General features: G+C 36.3%; 3 protein-coding genes across 4 annotated transcripts in view; 2 read left to right on the top strand and 1 right to left on the bottom strand.

Moving 5' to 3' along the window:
- Positions 1-22,688, top strand: part of LOC134212579 (dual specificity calcium/calmodulin-dependent 3',5'-cyclic nucleotide phosphodiesterase 1-like) — a 705,268-nt gene that overhangs the window by 183,949 nt on the left and 498,631 nt on the right. The window lies entirely within an intron of this gene.
- LOC134212583 (uncharacterized) overlaps positions 1-22,688 on the bottom strand; it is a 186,981-nt gene that overhangs the window by 47,537 nt on the left and 116,756 nt on the right. The window lies entirely within an intron of this gene.
- LOC134216255 (uncharacterized) lies at positions 1,363-10,553 on the top strand. The gene is made up of 5 exons (XM_062695194.1): positions 1,363-1,808; positions 9,573-9,735; positions 9,795-10,085; positions 10,152-10,368; positions 10,429-10,553. The coding sequence occupies exons 1-5, from the start codon at positions 1,441-1,443 to the stop codon at positions 10,551-10,553; spliced, it is 1,164 nt and encodes a 387-aa protein (XP_062551178.1). The 5' UTR covers positions 1,363-1,440.

Raw genomic sequence — 22,688 nt, 5'->3', positions numbered from 1 at the left:
CTGAGTCGATAAATTCGTTTTTAGTTTTTATTCTATTCAGTGATTTTTTGGAAATGTTTAACAGAAAACGAAAAGTATCTTTAACTCAATTTTTGGGATATGCTATTCTTAATAAAAGTGATCCGACTCAATATTTAGGAAGTCGGGCTTAGAATGTCAATGCAATCAGATATGAGAAATTGATCAGATTCGGGAGCACACGATGTATTCCTTTGAAAGCGCTACAAATGCTGGTGTGTTGCCTTATCGCCAATAGGATATAAACGGGAACGCGGCGATGTTTCACACCCTACTTCTTCTTATACTATAACTCTATTAGTCGCAAAACAGTTATTTGACTTCGTAAAAATGATATCAGAATTGCGTAGTTTAGGTCAATATAATTCAATAAAATCGAAAGTAAATCTATGTTTCGTTTCATTTCGATTCGAATCAAGATAGACATTTTAAATGTCGTTTCGTTTCTTTAAGAAAAAGTGTGTTATCGCATACCCTCAGCATAAAGCATAAATTTAGCTAACGGGCTTGCTGAATGTAAAAAAACACTAAAAGTGCAATATATTTCGTCTTCTTCTTCTTAGTAGTATTACATCCCCCACTGGGACAATGACGCCTCGCAGCTTAGTATTCATTAAGCACTTCCACAATTGTTAACTGCCAGGTTTCTAAGCCAAGTTACTATGTTTGTATAACATGAGACTAACATGATGACACTTTTATGCCCAGGGAAATCGAGAAAATTTCTAGCCCTAAAAATTCATAGACCGAGCCGGGTATCGAACCCAGCCACCTAAGGAAGGTCCCATATTGCAATCTTCATACGTTCCTTTGGGAAGATCCATTAATTACGAAATTTAAAAAAAATGCCATTTTCAACCCCCTTCCTTCCTATATCACACTTTTTGTATGAATCATTGTAAATTTTTGTATAAATTGTCACACTTCCGGAACCCCCCCCCCCCCTTCTGAGTGTTACGTTATACGTTATATCAAACCGCAATTTGCTGCCTATACTGTACTATACTATACTGCCTATAAAACAAAGAATAAGTGTGCCATACGTATCTGATAAGATTCCCTCGTCCACCCTGACAAAAATGCCTGGGCGCCAATCAATGAAGTTAACGAATTACAACGGGGTTGGAGAATTATCTGCCAAATAAATTTCGTTCAAATCAATTATGTGACAATCGACCTATCATTTATTCGTTATACTACATCAACTGGTAAAATCACACTAAGGCAGAAGCAAAAGATTTAGCTGATTTGCGAAATCATCAGCATCGCACCATTCGGTTACCAGCAAGTAATTTAGTTTAAAAGCTGCGTTCATTCCTTATAGTCGCATGCGATAGCCGCGTGGTCAGTTTTAGACATCCCATTTCCATTCTACGTGTACGACATTCCCGGCTCTTTGCACACAACATCGCAGAACAAATCATGGCTTTCAACAAAGATGAAATGCATGCTCCCCAATGGATGGATGATGCATTTTTTGAGAAAGTGCTTAAACATTCGGAAAACGATTCCGATCTATCAGTGAGCGACAGTAAACTCATCCCAGGTACTAAACCGGGAGATCATTTCGCGAGTGTCATTTTCCGCGCCAAAGTAACTTTCAACAGCCGTGGCGAGAATTGTGAAATATCGCTGGTTATTAAAACGATTCCTGCGCAGGAAGGCATCAAGAAGGACCTCCTCAAAGGAGGGGAGATTTTCGGAACGGAAACTATCATGTATCAAACGGTGATCCCGGAAATGGTACGTCTGTTGCGTTCGGTTGGAGACAACACGGAGTTTGGACCGAGGTGAGATACGATCGTCAGGAGCATGCATATGTGTGATACGTTGGCGTTGGGAAAGTATTACAAAGCGCACTATTCATGATTTTACTTTTCTAAGGTTACTCTATCTATCAGATTCAATTGCTCCATCGAAACTTTAATCAAAAACGCTGTACTCATCGAATTATAAATGAAATCTAAATTGTGGCATATTTCCAATTTCCAGTCGATGTAAGATTTCCATAACCAATTCTCCAGTCCGAATATTAATCTCAACAAAAAAAAAGAATTAGGCTTCAATTGAATTATTATTCTTCGAACACGAGTACTTGCGTTTTAAATAAAATAAATATTAGAGTTATGAGATAAAACTTAGAGAAGTGATGATTTCCAAATGCGGTTACATGAAAAAATTGCCACAATGATAAATCAGTTTTGTAATGGATTTGATTTGATTTATTTATTGCAATTATTATATTGCAATTATTATATACTATATCGTTCCCTTCATATTTATTAATATTTATTAATATTTATTAAACCAAACTATTATTACAGGGATATGACTTGTTTGGACAGGAAATAAAGTTCGCATCTTTTTCCAAACCCTCGCAAATTATTGCAATGGAGGTAGAAGTGATACAGAAGTGATTAAAATCTGAAACAGTAGCCCTGAATAAGGAGTTTAAATGATTGCAGTGAATATATTGAACAGCTGATTCCAATCAAGCGTATCGCTTCTTCGTCTTTGTTACTTATTTTTAATTCTTTGAACATACGGCAAGTTGGCGAGCATCTCCCTTTAACATTTTTAAATTTTCTATGTCTATCATGCTAATGAAAGTTTTGCCATTGGCCAAAAATTCTTTAATACTTTGAACACATCCCCATCATGCACTATCTGACCACGAACTTCGATAGGTCTAACTCTGTCTTTATCTCTACTCGCATCAATGTTCTTTATCTGGGCGGCCGCCTTCGTCTTCAGTGGGACAAAACCACTGTAGGGTTATGCGCTAATTCATCCATGGCACTAATTCCCGTCATATCAAATTCTAAATCACTCAATACTCGTGAATCAAATCAACGAACTTATCACAAACTGATAAATATCGTGAACATGTGTTATGATCAGGGAATCAATTTTTCTGAAATGCGCGTGCGAAACAAGCGACAAAAGCGAACCAACGACAAAGCTTTGTTTTTGTCGGAGATAATAATGACAAAGATCCGAAAATTTTTGTCAGCAACAAAAAAGAAGAGAATCTTGTTGCTAACTTTTCAACCCGTTATTTTGCATTATTTGTAGAGCAAATTTCAGTTTTATGCTATCCTAGTTTCTGATTTTATGGAAATATTCGAGAATCGAACAAAGATTACAAAATTAGCATCGTATTCTCGGAAATATAAGAGCATGCAAGGCAAATTATTCTTGTCATATTGTGTTCCGGTTCGGATAAAGGTTTGTCGCTTGGTGCGTTTGTCAGCAACAAACTCTGTTGATGACAAAGAGTACAGGGGTTGGACAAAAAGGTTGAGATAGGCAACATTTTGTCGAAGTCCAAATCAGCATAACTTTGCGTAGAAAAATCCGATTTCGATGAAATTGGAACCATCGTACGCGGAAACTCTTCTAGTATACTATCCCCATGCAAAACCTGATATAGGTCCTTGGCCACCGAAGATGTTCCGGGTTTTCCGAGAGTATGTTAAAAATGCATTTTTTCTTCTGTTTGTCATTTTATGTGACGTTTACTGACATCTTGTTTTATGCTTTCCCCAGAAACTAGAACTAATGTGCTGACCAAAGCTGGCTGCAGATCCAAAATCCATTAGGTATACGCAGAGATATGGGCATTTTCGTGAAAACGGTACGGGATTGGCCATACACCCTGAATAAATATCACTTTTGCAGAACATCCGGAACCTGTTACAAATTTACCAGAGAGTCTTACAGTCCTCAAAATATATCTTTAATAAAGATCCTATATTTATCGTCTAGAGAAAACATGAATTTTGCGACCTATATATGCATGGTTCCAGATGGTGCCAAAACCGACTCTTCCGGGAAGGCCCTTGGAACCTGCTGTAAGGGTGGCAGTGGACACTATAATTATGGAAATGTTCCTGTAATTATCGTCTCGCAAAGCCATGAAGTTAGATACTCATATTTGCATTATTTCGATCTGTTATCATTTCATCATATTTTCGGAACGGTTTTTACGGAAATGGCCATATTTCAGCGTAGTTTCTATGGATTCTCGATCTACAGCCAGCATTGGGCGGCATATTAGTTCTAGCTTATGGAGAAAACATAAAACATGATGAAAGTAAACGTCACATAAAATGACAAGCAGTACAAAAAATGTATTTTGAACATACCCTCGGAAAATCCCGAACATCTCCGGTGGCTGAGGGCCAATCTGCATAGGGACACTATACTAGAAGAGTGTCCGCGTCCAATGGTCCCTGTTTTATCAAAATCGGATTTTTCAAGGCAAAGTTATGCTGATTCGAACGAAATTTTGACTATCTCAACCTTTTTGGTACGAATCACAGTTATGTAATTATTAAGTTTTTTCAATGAATCTAAGCATATGTGAATATGTGCACCCAGGATGTTAGAAAGATAATGAACTAAGCTTCAATATAAACTAGAAATCGCAGTTGTAACATGTCCCAAGTAACATCCATTAGCAGTTTTGGAGAGCAAATTTTGAAGACTAGCAATAAAACTAAGATCTACATGACAACCTCTTGAAGACCACTACAAGATTATGTTATGACCAAGTGGACCACTCTTGAGAACGTCTTCAAAGCAAGCTCGAGGTTGCTAATAAAGCTGCCATAAAACCGCTGTCAAAAAAGGGAATTTCTCTTTTGTTATTGATCTGGAAAAAAGGGAAAATCGTAGGAATGGAAGAATAAAAAAAAAACAACATTCAATGGAAGGATAGAAAACAACATTCATGCATACTAGACCTCCTCATGTTTTCAAAAAGTATCAAAAATTCAACCGATCAGCCCAGAATCACAATTCTTATGCTAAAATAAGCCTCCTGTCAAATTTTCAGCTAATTCGGATAAAATTTCGAGGTGGCTCAAGTCGATTTAGTGTTTTTGGGCTATTTTCAATTTTGAAAAAAAAATCTAACGAGAGATACAAATGCCGAAAACCATCTCATCAACCTCTATAAGGAAGTTTTTGGTGTGCTCTACAAGTCTTGTGAATATTGCGATTCGCTCCGTCCACGTTTTGGCCATGTTAAAGTGAATTTCAAGCTTTAAAGTGCATAAAAACACTCTTCCCCCTGAAAGTCGTTGTTCTACAAAATTCTTGAATTTATGACAAATCATTGTTAATTTATTACATTTATTTTCCTCTTTTTTCCTTGGACATTTGAGTATTATAATTGCTAATGTTCTATTTACCGTTAAATTCTTAAAAATCAGAAGCTGAACATTTGTCATAAATTTGCACGTTGGGATTTCGTCAAACAAGTTGTTCGAACAAAGAAGCTTTAATTTCACTTGTTATTACGAGGCACTAAATGGTAAAAGCATACAGACATATGATGAAATGAGCCAAATTTGGAAGTCGTTTGTTGTTAGCATGAAATATCATATAATTTGATTTATGTTTTGTTCGAATAAGTTGTTTAAGGAAATCCTAGCGTGCAAATTTATGACAAATGTTCAGCTTCTGATTTTTAAGAATTTAACGGTAAATCGGACATTAGAAGTTATATTACTCAAATGTCCAGGGAAAAAAGAGGAAAATAAATATTTTAAATTAGCAATGATTTGTCATAAATTCAAGAATTTTGTAGAACAACGACTTTTAGTGGAAACAGTGTTTTTATGCACTTATAAGCTTGAAAATCACTTTAACATGGTCAAAACATGAACGGAACGAATCGCAATGTTCACAAGACTTGTAGAGCACACCAAAATCTTCCATTTAGAGGTTGTTGCGATGATTTTCGGCGTTTATATCTCTTGTTAGATTTTTTTTCAAAATTGAAAATAGCCCAAAAACATTAAATCGACTTGAGCCACCTCGAAATTTTATCCGAATTAGCTGAAAATTTGACAGGAGGCTTATTTTAGCATAAGAACTGTGATTCTGGGCTGACCGGTTGAATTTTTGATACTTTTTGAAAACATGAAGAGGTCTATTGCATATGGATGTAAAATAATATGGAATCAACGGAAATTGGATGCCCCAGAACTCGCGCGCGTGCATACAATTTTGGTGCGCCTTCGAATTTCTGGTGAAACCAGGTAAGAAAAGCAGTTTATTTAAATGCGCCGTCGCAATATCGTGATTTACGGGAATTAAATTTGAACAAATCATAAATCAATGTATTGTTTTTTTTTACTTGTGGCATTTCGATTCGCACCGAAAAATTTCTTGTGCTCCGAGATTTGTAAATCATTTTGAAATGCAGTGAATATCGCAAAAGATTTTTGCCGACATAAAATCAATTCTATACTACCATCATGGCTGCTACTACACCGTGGGTCGTTGTGATGGTCAAAATACAGTTTTGCGTATCTTTCAAGTATGATAAGTACTTGCTAGAATTTGCTAATTAATTCATTGTACAAGAAAAATGAATACAATAAATGTACTGTGAGAAGATGGAGAGAGGAATCAAGTTCGATACGTGGACTCCAAGTAACTTAAATGGTACTTCAATCAAATCAACGGCGTTCATTTCTAATTCGAACTTTTAATAACTATTTAAGGCCGTTACAAATATTTAATTAACATTTTGTCCTACTGGTCTCCGAAAGGTCAAGGGGGGAGGATAATAAAAAATCAATTATAAAATGAAAACAATAAGAAATAAACTCATCGGATTTGTTAAAGAATGTTTTAAAAATCCTCAAAATTATCAGAATTTTATTTTGTTGCCCCCTCGAAACATTATTTTTTCGGAAAAATATATTAAGCTCGTTTAGTGGAATGTATTAAACCGTCTAAGACGAATTAAGTACTGTCCATTTAATTCCACCAGTTAATTTTCGTTATCTTTGCAGATACGTATTTCGACCACAACTGTGTGGTCGTCTTCAGTGTCTTGTACTTGAGTCGAGTCAAGTACAAGACACTGAAGACGACCACACAGTTGTGGTCGAAATACGTATCTGCAAAGATAACGAAAATTAACTGGTGGAATTAAATGGACAGTACTTAATTCGTCTTAGACATTATTTTTTGGCAAAAAAAATCGAGGGGGAGGGAGACAAAATAGTTTTTAAATATTTGTATCGGCCTAATGAGCATCAGATAAAACAGTTTCTGTCTGACCTTTTTGCTGTTTGTTTTGATTATGCGTTCTCTTTCACGATGTTCAATTTTCATTTTCGCCATTCCTCGTGCTGAATGGCGTCTGAACTATTTTTAATGTGAACGATGTTCAAGCCATCAAGCTACAAATTCAAAAGTGTTCAGGTTATAAGTGATCAAGTTACCGGGGTCCACAATAATTGCAATTGAAGTTATGCTTCCAACAGCGGCAGTAGAACAACTCAAATATTGGTTATCGCACCATTTGTTGCGTGTTTGTATTTATACTATCTTAATTTAACGGAAATAAAATGACATATTCGGTTAGTTTATTCGATCTTCATAATCTATTTCATTCTCAGGCGTGGGATTTGACATATGGATTTTATTGTCAATAAACAACAAAATTTCAAATATGTGAATGCCCAATTTTCAAAGTTTACGTATTCATTGTGGAGGAACAGCTCCTGGATTTCATCTCATGGCTCCGATGTTCATCTCATCAAATAGGTATTTGCTTCTTATTTTTGTGATTTTCTTCAGCAGTGAGCACGCATGATGACAAAAAAGAAGCGACGAAATTAGTGCCGTTTTTCTTTGTTTCGTGATGAGATGAAAATATGTTCAGTGAGATGGAGATCTGAACATTTCCCCTATTTATTGTTTTCTTTGTTTAAGTTTTCGAGAAACTTGAAGCAGAAACATAATAGAAACATTTGTTTTTGGCCATTCGGTTGGCCATAGTGCATGAAGTTCAACATAAACATTATGTTCTTGTATAATCCCATTATAAATCTATAAAAAAAACCACTAAGTTAAATGGAGGTTATGCGTAAGACAAGCCTATGACCAAAATATCCGGTTTTATTACAGTTTTCAGAATTGGTTTTATTGGAGTCCTCAAGATAATCATTAGCCCATTCATAAGTTTATGAAGCTTTTGACATTTGTGGTTTTATTAGACGTTTTATTATGGTTTTGGAGATAGCTATAAGTCTTCAAACAAAGCTAATCTTGCAGCATTGAACAAAGCAGCGATAAAATCGTCAAAAAACTTAAATAAATCCATGAAGCCTTGAAATTGTTACTTAGGGTCCCTTTAATGAAATAAATCAACTTTGTTTTGACGGCTCATCTGAAATCCGCCATTTGGTTCAAACCATGATTGGATACCCTATATTCATATTACAAAATTTTGAGGAAATAACAACACACTTTTTTTGAACAAATTGGCACCGAATCTTTAGATTTCTTCGATACAGTTCAAAAGTTTTTAGCAAAACTAAACACCCTGGGGCATTTCCAGTGCGAAAGCTGTAAGCAGTACTCCATAATTGCTTTTCAAAGTGCGTGCAAGTATCTCAAACAAACGACAAAAAAATCAAACATTCCTGAACAAATTTTTTTTTCGTGTTTTTTGACAAGAATATGTAGTTTTGGACGACGGGGATTCTGAATATATAAAAATCTCATTTTGATCAAAAATGTTACATATGCAGTTTCTCAAATAAACGGTTTATTTATAGACAGCAGTGACGAAGCCTTAATATTTATTGCATATCATTCTCTTTCGTATGCATTTACTTTTTGTTGGTCATTCACAATCTGTTGGTCATTCAAATCTTATCACAACAATCAATTAAAACTGACGAAATTTTTCGATTGTTCACAAAATGACAGTTACACACGGAGCGTGGCAGGTGCATACTAATCATAATTTGACCGTTATCTACTGGGTTGATTATTTACCTACTATGTCATCCACAGGAAATTATTGGAGATCAAATTGATTCTATTCAATTCGTCAATACAGCGTTATGACTGCAATATAACGACAATGATACAATCTCGTAAAGCATTGAAATGTAAAGATTACAGTAACTATCTATCTTGCACAGTGACATAATGTATTTTTTTCTTATTGGCATTATTGGCAGTTTTATTCAGCAGTTCCACAGTTATTAACTGCGGGGCTTCTAAGCCCAGCTACTACTTATTTCGCATTCGTATATAATAAGCCTAACACGATACCAGATAACCCAGACAAGTCGATAAAATCTCCAACCCGAAATATTTTGTGGCAGACTTCGACAGCTTAATGTGTATGAAAATCTCTGTCATCTTTCCGTTTTTCGTATAATATTCCTGCCCTAGAAGCTGTTTAAAGTCCGCCTTGGTCAAGTTGGTTTGCAGGAAAACATGACACGTTACTCCTTGTGCTTCGATGTCATTTTCACAACTGAAAAGCAAATGTCAAAATCAAACGGTAGACGTTTCGCGTCATGTTGGAGTTGGGATTTTTTAGTTTTGCTAAAAGTGTACTGCGGATTTCAGTGCCGAGTACAGTCAGATCTGCGATTCACCAAACTAATTAATTCCAATGCTTCATAAATTGTTGTTCCCATTTCTTTGGTCGAGCCCTATCATATTTTTGACATGTTTAATATTTCGCTATTGAAATCATACATTTTATCTTATTTCTTGATTTTTAGGCTCCTATACTCTTCAAACGACCCATTCTGGGTAATGGTATTCGAGGATATCACCAAACGAGACTACCAAATGAAGTATCATCAGTTGAACCTCGTCGATGCTAAGATTGTGTACACAAAACTGGCACGATGGCATGCTGCTTCAATAGTTTTATCTGATACGGTAAACCTCTGAAAATCTAAAAAACAAAATAAGTCTCATTTCTTCCATTTTGTTTAAAGGTGCCAGTTATTCCTAAGTTAGACAAAAGCCTCATAGGTGTAATGCACACGGATTTCAGTAAAATGTGGATAGCGAACATAGCTATACTGGCCAAACTCTGTCACGGATGGTCTGGCTATGAAAAGTACGGTGACCGTTTGGACAGCTTAAAGGACACCATCATAACCAAGCTAAAAACCATCTTTCAACTTAAGGACTCCAATCTGTACAATGTGCTGAACCATGGCGACTTGCATTACAAGAATATGATGTACAAAATCGAGGGAAGCGCTACGAAAGACATTCTGCTGGTATTAATGTTAAAAAAATATTCCTGGTGGATAGTAGCTATCACTTAACTACTTTTATTTCTTTAGCTTGACTATCAAATGAGCTTCTGGGGGACTCCTGCATGCGATATTATCTATTCATTGTACAATACATGCTCGATAGAGACGAGAGACAATCATCGGGATGAGCTGATCAAGTTCTATCACGATGAGTTCACAGCTACGTTGAACAACTTGGGTTATCTAAAGAAAATTCCTACTCTGGTTGATTTACACGTGGAAATTCTGAAGTGCGGATATTTAGGTACGCTTTTCATTCTAATACCTATACTAGCTTTTGTTGTTTTTTTTTTTACTTTTGCAGAAACATTCCTGTCGTGTACATTCCTTCCTGTCATGATTTTACCATTCGAAGAGATCATGTCCGCATCTGCAATTGACAACGTCCAGAAGAAGGAGTTGATCTTGACCTTGGCGATAAGGCGATAAGTTGAGCTAAATGATGCTGAAAATATTTCAGCATCCCAAGTACGTTTCTGTAATTCAGCGATATTTGCCTGCTCTGCTTCATAGAGGATTTTTAGAGTTATGAACAAACTAATAATTTTCGATGTAAGCATATCAGTACGTGAGAAATCAAAAAGCAGAAAGCTAATGGTTTGATTAGAAAATGGGTAGGTACAATTACTCTCAAAATTAAACATATAATATACCTTGAAATAGATTAATGCACATATTTTCATTCCGTATAAATATTTGGTAATATTACAGACCCCGTTCGATATTGGCAAAACGTTTCAAACGTTTATGTTGCCAAAGTTAAATGATGTTCGTTTTTCCTTGAAAACGTCCATTAACTAGAACTCCACTATAGCAGAACTTTTATCCTTCGGTACGGATGAATTTCGGAAAAAAACTGTCTCTTTTATTGGTTTTCCAGACTATGACGAAAAAGCCTGCCTCAACCGTGATTTATCATCAAACGGATATTGTTGCGCAGATTTCAAAATATATGTATTTTTTTAAATTTCTTTTCACTCAATTTTTTACGTGATATTTGTTAGGCGCTTTCTAAGGTTAAGGCGATATTTTATACAAGAATGTTGATATTTACTCGTTTTTTGAACACAGATTTTGGGATTTTAAATCCGATACGAGATATGACGAGCTTTTAACGATCACTAATGATTTAGCACTTATACTGTTTCAAATACATCACTGTTATATATCACGCATCTGGTGGACGATAGACGAATCATACATTGCTTTGCTACTTCAGAAGCTTTTGCTCAAATACAATAAAGCCAAAAAAGCTTCAATGCAGCTTCAACGAAAGAGCAAAAGCTCATAAATCACTCCAACTTTCATTCTCAACTCTCCCATCTCCCAGATCATCCTAGTTTATCACACAAAACGGACCCACGTGAACATCCCTAGATGAGCGATAGTTACACAGCCACAAAATAGCTCGTGTGGTTTTATTAAGCTTGATTTCAATATTTTCACAGTATTTGGTTCCTCGAAACAAGGAATCTGTGCAAACGTTTACATGTTGAAAAGACCGTTATCACGACCCCTACGAGGCATTTTTGTGCCTGTGTAACTGTCGCTCATCTAGGGATGTTCCACATTAGGTCCGTTTTTGTGATGCAACACATCTCGTGTTATTGATTTTAAGCGCACCAATGCTCAAAAGCATTTTGCAAAGCTCTCTCAATATCGGGTCCGGAGTTATCAGTGCTAGTATTTTGCAGATTGGCTGAAGCACATCGCGGTCCGTTGTCGAGGGGCAGTCGATAGCAGCAGCAGCAATAAACCATCAGCGCGCCAGGACGCATCAAACATCATCTCCGCTGGGAGCATAAACATTGGATCCTCGTAAAGTTTACTTTCACGTTGCTCCCAACAAAGTGCAGCGGATGCGTTTTATGGTGTCCGTTTATGACCATAACAATCGACACGAAACAGCAAGACGCGTGGGATGGCTGCGCAATGCTTTGAATTGTGATCGTATTTCAAATCAAATTTGTCACTATTTAATGGCAGCTTATGTCTTTGAACCATGTGTTCATAACGAATTTAAAATAAAAGTAAATGAGCTTTGTTGATTGTGAGAAAAAATATAGCTTTTTTCTGTTTGTGAACCATGGTTACATTTTATGGAGACTAAAATGAAAATGTATCATGGAAAAGTTCTATAAATACATCAAAAAACCCTGATTGATCTACTTAGCGGTGTTTGTGCCTTTCTAGTGCATCAGATATGCTAAAAAAATAAGTGAGAATTTCCTAGCGTGTTTTTTTTTGTATAAAAATCATATTTTGGCCATAACTTTTGATCCCATAGTCCGATTCCAATTTTCAATAGGAAATAATGGGACAGGATTTCCCATTGAATGCAACTTGTTGCAAACAAATTGGATCAAGATAAGTGCCTAAAAGATGAGTGAGTTTTATTTTGCGCACATACATACTCACACGCACACACATACATACAGCCAGACATCATCTCAATTCGTCGAGCTGAGTCGATTGGTATATAACACTTTGGATCTCTGGTTCTCTGGACCTTCTATTACAAAATCATCTGGAAGTGAATATACAGCCTTTTCGTTACACCTTGGTGTACGAGAAAGGCAAAAATCATATAGTCTTTAGGACGAGCATCCCGAAATTAAAATTTAAATCTACTCGCGTTTTCTAGGACACACCACTCAATACAGAACCAACTGTAATGCTTTTATTTCCGCTTTACCGCGTACGAAAAATAATAAAAAATGACAGTTGTGCGTGCCTTCCGTTGTGAATGGGGTGCCCTTGAAAACGCGAGTGCATCAAGTTTTGGATTCCGGGAGGCTTGTCCTTAAAGAACTTTTTCAAATCTTTCTTTTATTTGGTGGGCTCAAGCACGGAGTGCTCAAGAGCAGTTGGGAGTTAGGTTCTGAAAACAACTGTTTTGTACAAGAACATAGCTTCGTATAAATGCTAATTGGTTACCTAGTCGAAGTTAAAGGGTACAACATTGAAGTAGGAATAAATGGTTCGTTAATTATTACGGTTCTGATGGTTTCATAGTTGAAATCAAAACGCGGAATTGCCATCTTTAACCCTAAGGCGCAAAGCGATTTTTTAGAAATCGTCGGAAATATTTTAACGTAAATAACCATTGAAAAAATTAATATTGAAGTATTTTCGGTTTGTTGTTTTAAAACAACATTGCGCATTTAGGGTTAACGATCCAATCAAACATTTTCTTGGTAGACGACAACGAGAGAAAGACATACGAGAGAGATTAACGATGAGTAAACGTAGTCAATAATATCCAAATGATATAGATAGATAATAATATAATATATATATATATCAAGTTATGCTATTTGTTATAATTGATCATTTCATAAGTGCCATAGTTTGTTGCTATCCATAGCTTATCTTGATATTCAAATGATAGTTCAGTGTATTTTTATATTGTCGCCTGCTCTTTTATCTCTTATATTAACCAAGTCCATATCATGTTTTATTATTTTCTTCATCCCGGGCAGAAGCCATGAACAGAATAACAAAACATGATATGGACTTGATTGATATAAGCGATAAAAGAACAGGCAAAAATATCAAAATTTGCACGAAATATCATTTAAATATCAAGATATGGATCAGAACAAACTAATGGTACATGATATTGATCACTATTACAAATAGCTAACTGCTCTCTCATGATATTTTAGTGCAAAATATTGATATTATCGTCTGATCTTTTGTCACTTATATCAATCATGTCCATATCTCATTTTGTTAGCTTATCAAGATTTGATATTATTGAGCTATTTTCGTCTACTCAGGATGGCTTCTGCCCGGGACAGATTAACAAGGCTATGGTAGCTGCAGTGGGAGACAGCAGCAGGGAATCCAGTGACGTATTTAAGGCGTAGCATCCTTCCGATGGTGTCGAGGCGATGGCGACAGCGCAGAATGACGCAGGTACTAGAGGTGTGCGCCGTCGCCGAGAGTTTTTAACACGCCGCCGTTACCGACATTTTTGCATCGGCGCGCGCCTGTTTTAAATTTTCCACGCCGCTGATCTACAATTTTTCACGCCGATTAAATTTTGAAGAAATCCCCAAAACTTTCTGTGGAAATTCCGAAGATTCAGTGGAAGTTCCGAATAATTTGAGAGATAGCAAAATGAGATAAAAATATGTACTCAATCATGATGATTCATATTTGAAAACAAATTATAAATCATTTTGATGTCAAAATCAAAATATGTTTGTAAAGCTCTCATTATGCTTTCAGACTTGTTAAGGTATCTAGCATAAGGTTATTTGGTCGAACAGTTCCTTTGGCTGAAAAAAACTTCGAAAATCTTAATAGCCGAATACGTCCTTTGGCTGAAATAGTGGTTTAGTCGAAAGGGCCATTTCTCGTTTAACTTTTCAAAAGGACCTAAGTAACATTTTTTCTTGAATTAATCCAAATAGCGCAATCAATGAAAACATGAAAGCTTGATTGCAGTACTCAAATTAATTCATGAAAAAATGTTACTAGTTCCTTTTGAAAAGTTAAGCGAAATTTGAAATGGACATTCGGTCGAAAGTGTCGTTCTGCTGAATTGGTCATTTTGGATATTTTCAAGACATTGGGTCGTATGAATAAAAAGTAGTAAGTTCAACTTTACTACATTTTCAGTAGTAGACGTCACTTGTGGAACATGTTCGTATGAATAAAGAGACTTTACTACACTACACATTTCGAACATACTACAAGCAACTGATTCGGTATGAATAAAACAAGAGTTCACTACTGATTTCTTGTAGTCTGCTCAAGACGTTGCTACTCATGTTTCAAATGCAGATTATTCATCAGAATCGAACGAATCGGCTTTGTTCTTGAAAATAGAAGTCCAATTTAGGAAAACAAACAAAACAGACATGTCTTTGTTGATTAGCCGCAAAAAAATGAAATCATCATCGTCATCATGGGGTCTATTTTGTTTTGACGTTTCTCCGTGTAGTAAATGGTAGTATACTATAGTAAAGGCTAAGTTCGAATGTAGCATATGCCATAAGCTCGAAAATGTTTTTATTCATATCAAACATGTAGTTTTCTCTGTGGACTTTATTTTTTAATAAAGATACTACAAGCGTTGAGTTTTGCTACTTTTTATTCATACGACCCATTAACGGGAGGTTTTTTTTTCACCTCAAACATTTTATGAACTTCCACAGAAAATTCTTAAAGTTTTTCCAGAATATTTATTTGGAAATTATTTTCGGATTTTAAACATGAATTACAATTTCCGAGATCTCTTTGGAATTACCAAGGAGCCCTTGGATTTACCAAGGAAAATTGTTTGGAATTTACATGAGAATCTATTCAGAGTTTTAACGGGAAGCTGTTCCAAATTTCTATAGGAAAATATTCAGAATATCCACAGAAAGCTTCTATTGAGTTTCTGTAGAGGATTCTTTGAAATTAACACAGAAAATTGTGACTGGTAAACGGGATGCTTCAATATTGACTTCCTCAATCTAGATTGATTAAAACGGCTAGCTTTTTATCCTTTATTAGAGTGATTTTTTTTGCAGGGATTGGTTCGGTTCGGCTAGTTTGGGCTAGTCAACTTTGAAACAACGGATAAATTGCTTGGTTTTTTAATGGATTTTTTGGATTTATTCAGAAAATTCTTTCTATTTTCGATAAGAAATTCTTGGGCGGTAAACTGGTAATTTGGCTGAAAAGCCGTTTCGTATAGTAATCCTTAACCGATTTTTTCGCAACAAGTTTCATTCGACATGGTACAAAGCCTTGTTGATCACTATTGAATTTTATAACTATCGGTCATTGCGTTTAAAAGTTATGAAGAAAATGGTACATCGGACCATAACATTGTTAACATTTGTTATTGACATTTGCAATGATCTTTTGGCCCAAACGATATTTTCGGCCAAATAGCCCATTCTGTCAAACGACCATTTCGACCAAACGGCATTTTCGGCTGATGACCTTTTCGGTGAAACGATTATTTCGGCCAAACGACCTGTTATGGCAAACCACTTTTTCGGCCAAATTACCAATTCGGTCGTATGTCGCTTTCGGCCAATGGAATTTCCCAAGAATTCTTATGGCAATACACAAGTTGTTCTATAATTGCAACATGTTTTCGTTTCAGTTAGCACAGGCCGTTCGATAACTGCGACGCTATCTAGACGTCAAATGATTTTGTGCGACATCAGATGCATCAGAAGTGCACCTGATTGTGCAATGCAGCTATCATCGACTTTGAAATCGTTTTGAAGTTCAGCTGTCCGATAACTGTAAAACTGATGTAACATCGAATTTCAGTAGTATTGTAGTTAAATGACTTCCAGGTATCGAACGTCTATTGTTCCTGTAAAAATTGCGAACTATTTTCTGTTGAAATCAAAGATTTTTTTTATTGAAATCTAAATTTTGAAATCCTTCACACAAAATTCTTAAGAAATTTCCCTTTAACGTTCCAGAGAACCTCTCGTGAATATTCCAGAGAATTTTCCTTGAAAACTTCTTAGTGTATCTGAAAACTCTTAAGAATTTACTGTTTTATCGTTGGCCATGTCAAACTAGTTGTCTTAATTATTCTAGACTGAGAAAGCCAACGTCAAAACGTCAAAACAAAACAATGTAAATTTTGAAGAATGCTCAACAGAAACTCAACAGGAACTTTCCGTGAATTTCCGAAGATTTTCCTGTAGAAGTTAAAAACAATTTCTTGTGGAAATTCTGAAGTTTCTCATGTAAATTGAGACGAATTTTATGTGAAATTTCAACAATTTTATTTAGGAATTTACAGAGCTTCTCTTGGTAATTCCAAAGATTTGTCGAAACTTCAAAGTAGTTCCCGTGGAAAATTCAAAAATAATTTCCAGATTTAGGAAAAACTTATAGAATTCATGCGAAATTCAAAAGATTCTTTCTTTGAAAATAAAAATTTTGAAAGCATTCAGAAAAAGCGCAAAAAACATGTTTCTCAAGAAACGTAATAAAGAAAATCGCCACGCCGATTCACGCCGCCGCCGACCAAAATTCTGACAAACGCTGCCACCGATGAATATCGAACCGGCGCACACCTCTAGCATGCAGCTCGTTCGGCATAACGCCGTTTGGCATAATTGATACATAATGACCGATTCCGGATCTTATGAGTAATGTGTTAATTTATTTATAATAATTATTGCTCGAATATTATAAGCGAGATGCTTTGAATTGTTTTGTTTTGAATTAAAGATTGTATCAAATCACTGCTCGAAGGAAAATTGGTAGACTCCATAAAGCTTTAATTATCAGCTTTTTCCACGTAAAATCCTTTTACCTCTGGGTAAGTTGCAAGATAGTAGTTGAGTAAGACAAACTACAAAAGACGGAAACTAGAATAGCAAAATTATTAGTGCTGAAGATCAAAAACTATTCTAATAATATTTTTGCACGAGATATAATTATCTCTTCAAAAGCACACTTTATCGTGCATAAGTCTAAAAACTATACGTTTCCTTCTTCAAATGATGAATTTTAACGGCATATATAGATACGATTCCTTTTTTCAAATAATGCCTTTGCCCGGCATAACACAAGGGAGAATATGTATGGTTTTTTACTCAATGTATGCATTTATTCAGTTTAAAGAAAGGGAAGATATAATTCGTTCTTTCAAAGGATGCATTTACTCGGCTAAAGTCAAGAAAGGAGAGGATTCAATTTAGACATTTGCTCAGTTTAAGGCAACGGAAAATATTATCCCTTCTTTCAAAAAATGCAGTTGCCCATCAGAAGGCAAAAGACGATATGGATTCTGCTTCCAATTCAGGCATTTGCTTGGTTGAAGGCAAGGTAGAATATGATCCCTTCTTTCAAATGTGCATTTGCCTGGCAGATGGCGAAATACGATATGGTTCCTTCGAATAATCCAGGAATCTTCTTGGTTTAGAATGAGGAAAGATATGATCCCTTCTTTCAAAGGATTAAAAAGGTCCAGCAGAAAGCAAAAGAGGATATAGTTCCCTCTTTCAATTCAAGTATTTGCTCAGTTCAATGCAAGGGAAGATATGATCCCTTTTTTCGAAGATTGTATTTTCCAACAGGCGACAAAAGAAGATATGGTTCCTTGATTCAAAGAATGCATTTGCCCGGCAGAAGTCAAGAGAAGATATTCAGGTATTTGCTTGGTTTAAGGTGAGGGAAGATATGATATGATCCCTTCTTGCAAAGCATGCATTTGCCCGGCAGACGGCAAGAGACGATATTCCTTCTTTCAATTTAGGCATTTGTTCGGTTCAAAAAAAGGAAAGTGAAGATCCCTTTGTTTAGAATGATGCACTTGCGCAGAAAGACTACGGCTCCTTCGTTCAATTCAGGCATTTTATCGGTTCAGTGCAAGAAGAGATATGATCCCTTATTTTAAAGGATGCTTTTGCTACGTTTACGCCAAGCGAAAATATGATCCATTATTCGAAATGAATCCTTTCAAAAATTATGCATTATTTCTCTCTTTGATTCTTTATTTCAAAGCATGCATAAGTCCTGTCTAGGAAGTGAATATATGGCCTAATAGAAGGCCTGGAGTTCCATAATGCTATATACCAATATACTCAGCTTGACAGCACCTCTATAGAGGTGATGTATGAGCATTTAGGAAGAGCGCAAAAATATGATTTCTTTTCCAAAAAAAATGCACTTGAGAAAATACGGATTCTTTTCAAAATAAAAGGAGAAATGGGCAGGTTTTCATGCATATCCTTACATGAAAAACAAAACTAACAATGTCAAATTATTCAATGCTATTTATCTGATTTATTTTGATGGTAGGTATGTCAACATTTATAATGTTTCTGTTTTTACAGGAAGTTTCTTTATTTTTAACTAGCAGACCCGTAGATCTTTATCTCTCCTTAAAAATATTCGTTAGCACAAACACCTATTTTGTAATCACAATTTAAGTTTTAATGTTTTACTTGTACAGGAGTCCCCAACCCCCCTTCATGAGCTTATAGTTCCTGACGGAATCCAATTTCAGATTGCAGCATTCGATATGGAAGTAATCAAGTCATTTTATTTTTCAGCTTTGCTGCGTCGCAGCATGCGTGAAAAAATAAAATGACAGTTGTTGTTGCTTCCGTATCGAAATGTGTGCCTTGAACGCAGCTTGAAAATTGATTCTGTCAGATTGACCTTAAAGTGGGAAGAACTAGCATAGACACATTTCTTGTCTTCAAAAACCTCCACATGCTAAATTTGGTCATTTTTGAATAGTTGGGGTTATGCAGAAATATGTTCCATTAGTTTGGAACCCCATTTCTAGAGCATGTAGGGTCTCGAACCATCTTAGAAACCTTCTACAGCTCCAAAAACCTCCGCATACAAATTTCGATGCCGATCGGTTCAGTAGCTTCCGAGTCTATAAGGGTCAGACAGACAGAAACTTATTTTTACAATCCAAATGAGAGCGGGTCATTTGGAATAAAGCCATTTGGGATAACGGATGTTTGGTATAATTGTGAACAGCGTTAAAAGCGAAGATCATTTGGCATATTTTTGTTCACTGAATTAGTTGCTTGACTAAGTGGTGCTGAAAAACCCGGAATGGTGAATATAAGACCGGTCGATAATAATATTAAAAAGACATAATCATTTCGTAGAAAGCTTTCATTAGCCGAGTATGAAGCAATGATAAATGTTATAATATTAAAAAGACATAATCATTTCGTAGAAAGCTTTCATTAGCCGAGTATGAAGCAATGATAAATGTTATCCCTCCATTGGATTCATTGTTCACTCAGGAAAAAGCAATATATTTTTATCAAGACAATGGTGGGTGTGCCTTTAAAGGCAGGCGTTTCTCGAATAAGGCAATGGATGTGATCCCTTCTTGAAAAGTAGGCGCTTGTCCGGATAAAGGCAATGGTGGATGTGATCCTTCTTTTAAAGAGGCGCTAGCCAGATTATGGCAACGGTGTATCTATTCCTTCTTGAAAAGAGGCGCTTGCTCAGAATAAAGCAATGATAGATGTGATTCTGGTAATAATGAAATGTGATTCCATTTTGAAAAGTGGACCTTTGGCCGGATTAAGGCAATAACGGATGTGATTCCTTCTTTTAAAGTAGGCGGTAGCCCGGATTAAAGAAATGGCGGATATGATTCCTTCTTTAAAAGTAGGCGTTTGCTCGGAATGCCCACCTGGTTTAGGGCAATGGTGGATGTGATCCCTTTTTTGCCTTTCTCGTATACTAAGTATACGGTAAAGGCTATATGATCGCTCCAAAACAAACTTTTATAGAAGGCCGAGACCCATAGTGTTATATACCACGACTCAGTTCGACGAATCGAGGTGATGTCTGTGTGTGTGTGTGTGTGTGTGTGTGTGTGTGTGTGTGTGTGTGTGTGTGTGTGTGTGTGTGTGTGTGTGTGTGTGTGTGTGTGTGTGTGTATGTGTGTGTGTGTGTGCGCAAAACTACTAAAAAATGTCACTCAATTTTCGGCACTTATCCTCAACGATTTGTTTCACAAAAGTTGCATTCGACGCAGAATCTTGTCCCATTGTTTCCTATTTGAAATTGGCCAGATCGGACTATGGGATCAAGTTATGGCCAAAATACAAATTCATACGAAAAAATCGCGTTAAAATGTCACCATTTTCGAGCACTTAGCCTCAACCGATTTGCTCGCAACAAGTTGCATTCGAGCAAAATCCTGTCAAATTGTTTCCTATTTGAAATTGGTCAGATCGGACTATGAGATCAGAAGTTATGGCCAAAATACAAATTCATACGAAAAATCGCGTAAAAAATGCACTCATTTTCAAGCATTTATCCTCAACTGATTTGCTTGCAACAAGTTGCATTCGACGAGAATCCGTCCCATTGTTTCCTATTTGAAATTGGCCAGATCGGACTATGGGATCAGAAGTTGTGGCAAAATACAAATCATACGAAAAATCGCGTAAAAATGTCACCATTTTCGAGCAATTATTCTCAACTGATTTGTTCGCAACAAGTTGCATTCGACGCGAATCCTGTCCCATTGTTTCCTATTTGAAATTGGGATCGGACTATGGGATCAGAAGTTACAAAAATAAATTCATACGAAAATCCGTAAAAATGTCACTCATTTTCCGGCACTTATCCTCAATCGATTTGCTCAACAAGTGTGCATTCGACGTAGAATCCCGTCCCGTTGTTTCCTATTGAAAATTGCCATATGGATTATGTGATCGAAAATTTATCATTTTGCCTTCTCGTATACTAAGTATACGGTAAAGGCTATATGATCGCTCCAAAACAAATTAGAAGGCCCAGACCCATAGTGTTATACCAATCGACTCAGTTCGACGAATCGAGGTGATGTCGGTGTGTGTGTGTGTGTGTAGTGTGTGTGTGTGTATTGTGTGTGTGTATGTGTGTGTGTGCAAAACTACTCAAAATGTCACTCATTTTTCGGGCACTTATTCAACTGATTTGCTCACAACAAGTTGCATTCGACGTAGAATCCTGTCCCGTTGTTTCCATTTGAAATTGGTCAGACCGGACTAGGATCAGTTATGGCCAAAATACAAATTCATACGAAAAATCGCGTAAAAACACTCATTTTTCGGGCACTTATCCTCAAACGATTTGCTCGCAACAAGCTGCATTCGACGCAGAATCCTGTCCCATTGTTTTTATTTGAAATTGGCCAGATCGAACTATGGGACTGAAGTTATGGCCAAAATAAAATTCATCTCGAAAAATCGCGTTTAAAAATGTCACTCATTTTCGGGCACTTAGCCTCAACGATTTCGCAACAAATTGCATTCGACGCAGAATCTGTCCCATTATTTCTATTTGAATTGGCCAGATCGAACATGGACTGAAAGTTATGGCCAAATACAAATTCATACGAAAAATCGCGAAAAATGTCACCATTTTCCGGCATTTATCCTCAATCGATTTGCTCACAACAAGTTGCATTCGACATAGAATCCCGTCCCCTTGTTTCCTATTGAAAATTGGCCATATCGGATTATGGGATCGAAAATTAACTATTTTTGCCTTTCGTATACTAAGTATACGTAAAGGCTATATGATCGTCAAAACAAACTTTTTATAGAAGGCCCGGAGACCCATAGTGTTATACTCAATCGACCTGTTCGACGAATTGAGGTGATGTCGTGTGTGTGTGTGTGTGTGTGTATGTGTGTGTATGTGTGTGTGTGTGTGCGCAAACTACTAAAAAAATGTCACTCATTTTTTCGGGCACTACCTCAATGATTTGCTCCAACAAGTTGCATTCGACGCAGAATCCTGTCCCATTGTTTCCTATTTGAAATTGGCCAGATCGGACTATGGATCGTGAAAGTTATGGCTCAAAAATACAAATCAGATGAAAATCGCGTAAAATGTCACTCATTTTCCGGCATTTATCCTCAATCGATTTGCTCACAACAAGTTGTGCCGAGCAGAATCCTGTCCCATTGTTTTATTTGAAATTGGCCAGATCGACATATGGGATCAGAAGGGGCCAAAATACAAATTCATACGAAAAATGCGTAAAAAATGTCACTCAGTTTCGGGCACTTACCTCAACTGATTTGCACGCAACAAGTTGCATTCGAG

Source organism: Armigeres subalbatus, chromosome 2, assembly GCF_024139115.2.
Source record: "Armigeres subalbatus isolate Guangzhou_Male chromosome 2, GZ_Asu_2, whole genome shotgun sequence".
In the NCBI taxonomy this organism is placed as follows: domain Eukaryota; kingdom Metazoa; phylum Arthropoda; class Insecta; order Diptera; family Culicidae; genus Armigeres; species Armigeres subalbatus.
Note: the sequence above shows the minus strand (reverse complement) of the source record. Positions and strands in the feature narration are given on the sequence as shown.